At 41.0% G+C, this 2,639-nt stretch overlaps 1 protein-coding gene across 1 annotated transcript in view; it reads left to right on the top strand.

Annotated features, from left to right (window-relative positions):
* LOC119592569 overlaps positions 1-2,639 on the top strand; it is a gene marked incomplete at its 3' end in the record, with an annotated part of 18,718 nt that overhangs the window by 9,949 nt on the left and 6,130 nt on the right. Inside the window, 8 exon segments of the mRNA XM_037941446.1 lie at positions 290-348; positions 351-384; positions 386-415; positions 719-864; positions 1,011-1,165; positions 1,368-1,554; positions 1,874-2,030; positions 2,541-2,603. Coding sequence (XP_037797374.1) covers positions 290-348; positions 351-384; positions 386-415; positions 719-864; positions 1,011-1,165; positions 1,368-1,554; positions 1,874-2,030; positions 2,541-2,603 — 831 coding nt within the window.

Here is a 2,639-nt window from a genome sequence, read left to right as displayed (position 1 = left end):
TATCTCATTACCTGTCTGCCTACCTTTTTATATATCTACTGATTAATACCCTATTTTTCTTTATTCATTTACCTCACATGATTTTTTGTTGTTGTTGAATGCGTCTCTCTCTTACCTGTCTTTGTTACAGTGAACTTGGGGATCTTTAAAAGGGAACAGAAATCGCGACATTGGTCTTTTCTTATTACCTCACAAATCATTTTCCCTTTAACTGTAGCATTACTTCATTTATTTATTATTTTTTTCCCAAAGGTAGGTACCGGGGACTATACACACGTCTCCCCAACAGGCCACCTTCCGATGTGGAGAACTTAACATGTATATCTGCAAAAATGGGATGTCTGAAATGTCATGGACGCAGCCGTTCAACCCTGCCCAAGATAATGTTTTGGAGCTTTCCCTACAACAAGACATGGTAAGGCAGGGGTGTTGTTCAAAAGTACACTGAGCTTTAATATGGACTTCATATCTCTGGTATAATGGCAATCATATTGAGTTTCACCGTGCACCCTTTCCCCTGTCGTGTGCGTTAAAGGCGGGTACCAATAAAATCCAAATTTGGAAATCCGTTTTTTTAGTTCGTTATTTAGAGATGATGATGTAAAGTCCAATAAGGCGATAAATCACAAGAAGCTTTAGTATACAATACCACTTTTCGTGGGGAGCTGCTCCCTTAAGAGATTATTTAGGCGCTATGCCCACATTACAAACCCCCCAGGCATTGCAACAACGGCAACAACCAATGCGTTGCCACGACTGACAATGGGTACAGGCCAGAGGACCCCTACCCTACTTTGATCTTCATGACCGAGAACGTTCTTGGAGACGCGAAATTCCCCCATATCATTGACAACTGGGCTGCAAGTAAGTTCTCTGTATTCTTTCAGCAAGATGCTACACCCATATATCTGTTAGGGACCAGTCGCTAAAAGAGCCGACAGCAATTTGACAACAATTTTAATACTGTTATTCGGGAAATATACCTATTCCTTTCAGTCTTTTATTTTCAGTGTTACCAAATCCTGCTGAAGACTTGGAGGCCGGAGAGAAGTCTCCCATGAAGATCTTAGTGACTTGGACGACCCCTTCTCCCCTGAGGGACTTTCCTCCGGGGCTCCTCTACCGTTTAGATCTCCGCGGTCTTGACCCTCCTGTTCCTCTCAATGTATGGTATCTAGTTCACGAAAAGTATCATTATTCATCTTTGTGCATTATTTTTTGCCGAGCTGATTGACTGTGATAACACTACTAACTTCTAAGTTGTATTTTTCTTCAACAGTACGTTGTAATCGTGTTTATTAATATGAAAAAAAAAACCTTCTGCCATGATCAATTTCTGTATAAGAGCTTTCGCGACATTCACTCAGGCTACAATAGGGAACTACAGTAACAGCAGCACCTGGAAAGTGGAGGCTCATATACCATATCCATGGCTTACTTACGAGATCAAGTTGAGACTCCGCTCCGGACGAAGGAACACCGCTCCGGACGGCCACTGGGATGATGGCTGGTCGTCCGACACCGTCATCGGGAAAGTCGAAGTAAAGCCAACAGGTAACTTCTAACACAGTGAGCAGTTAAATATCAAACCCTTTTTTGTGCACTTCGATGTGTATTAGAAACATATATAAGAAAAGCAGTTGTACGATGGTGCACAGGAAAAGCAGTACCACCATGTTCACAGGACAGTCTATCACTACACTAAAAGAAAGATTATAGCGATCCTTAAGTACAATACAGCACAACAAGGGCATACAATAGCGTACGAAACAGTAACGATCATACATAAACAACCATAACAGTATTACCTCATGATACCAGCACAACAATAATGCACAATACCACACCCAGACACTGCTACTTCTTGTCACAGCGCCGTGGGCAGCCCCAGAGGTGGACATCGGGACGTTTCGGGTGAACCGGAGCGAAGACTTGACACGCATGGATCTGACGGTGATGTGGCGCCCTCTGCCCCGCCTGCTGCACAATGGTCCTGGCCTGCGCTATGTGGTGATGTGCTCGGATTATAGGTGAACACGGACTGTAGTGAAACTTTGTTTAAGCAAGTGCTTAATGCATTTCCAGGAATGCTGATAAGAGTGCTATAAATTAGATACTTCCTCGTAGCTTTCTGGAATTATATTATGGATCTTCATATTTGCAATTGTATTTAACAAAACCTCATGTGATGCACTAAACTGTATAATTTGTCCATGGCATATACATGTCACTTTAAATTATAATTCAGAAAGTTTGATTTTCAAAAATGAATACTATTCCTGTTAAAGATAGTAATGTAATGTAATGGAATGGAAATTTTTTTAGTAATTATGGAATATTATTATCATGAAGAATTTTTCGCAAGGTGAATTATGTTACTTCTGATTGGTTGAGTTAAGCTCTGTGGTTGTGGCTGGTGTTGTTGTTAGCGCTAATGTTCGCCAGCTGTGATTAAAAGTACTTTCTGATTTCTTCTTTCGTGTAAAACGAATGGCGAAATGGTCATCAGTGAGTATTATCATTATTATTGTACATTCCAGCGAGACTGTTAATACTACAGAGCCAGTGGCAACTTTCCCAGACCTACCTACAGGTTCATACAGGTAATTATAAGAAAATGTATCAGTGTATTGAAAAAT

This window comes from Penaeus monodon, chromosome 30 (genome assembly GCF_015228065.2).
Source record: "Penaeus monodon isolate SGIC_2016 chromosome 30, NSTDA_Pmon_1, whole genome shotgun sequence".
Classification (NCBI taxonomy): domain Eukaryota; kingdom Metazoa; phylum Arthropoda; class Malacostraca; order Decapoda; family Penaeidae; genus Penaeus; species Penaeus monodon.
This window is presented reverse-complemented; position numbering and strand designations above follow the sequence as displayed.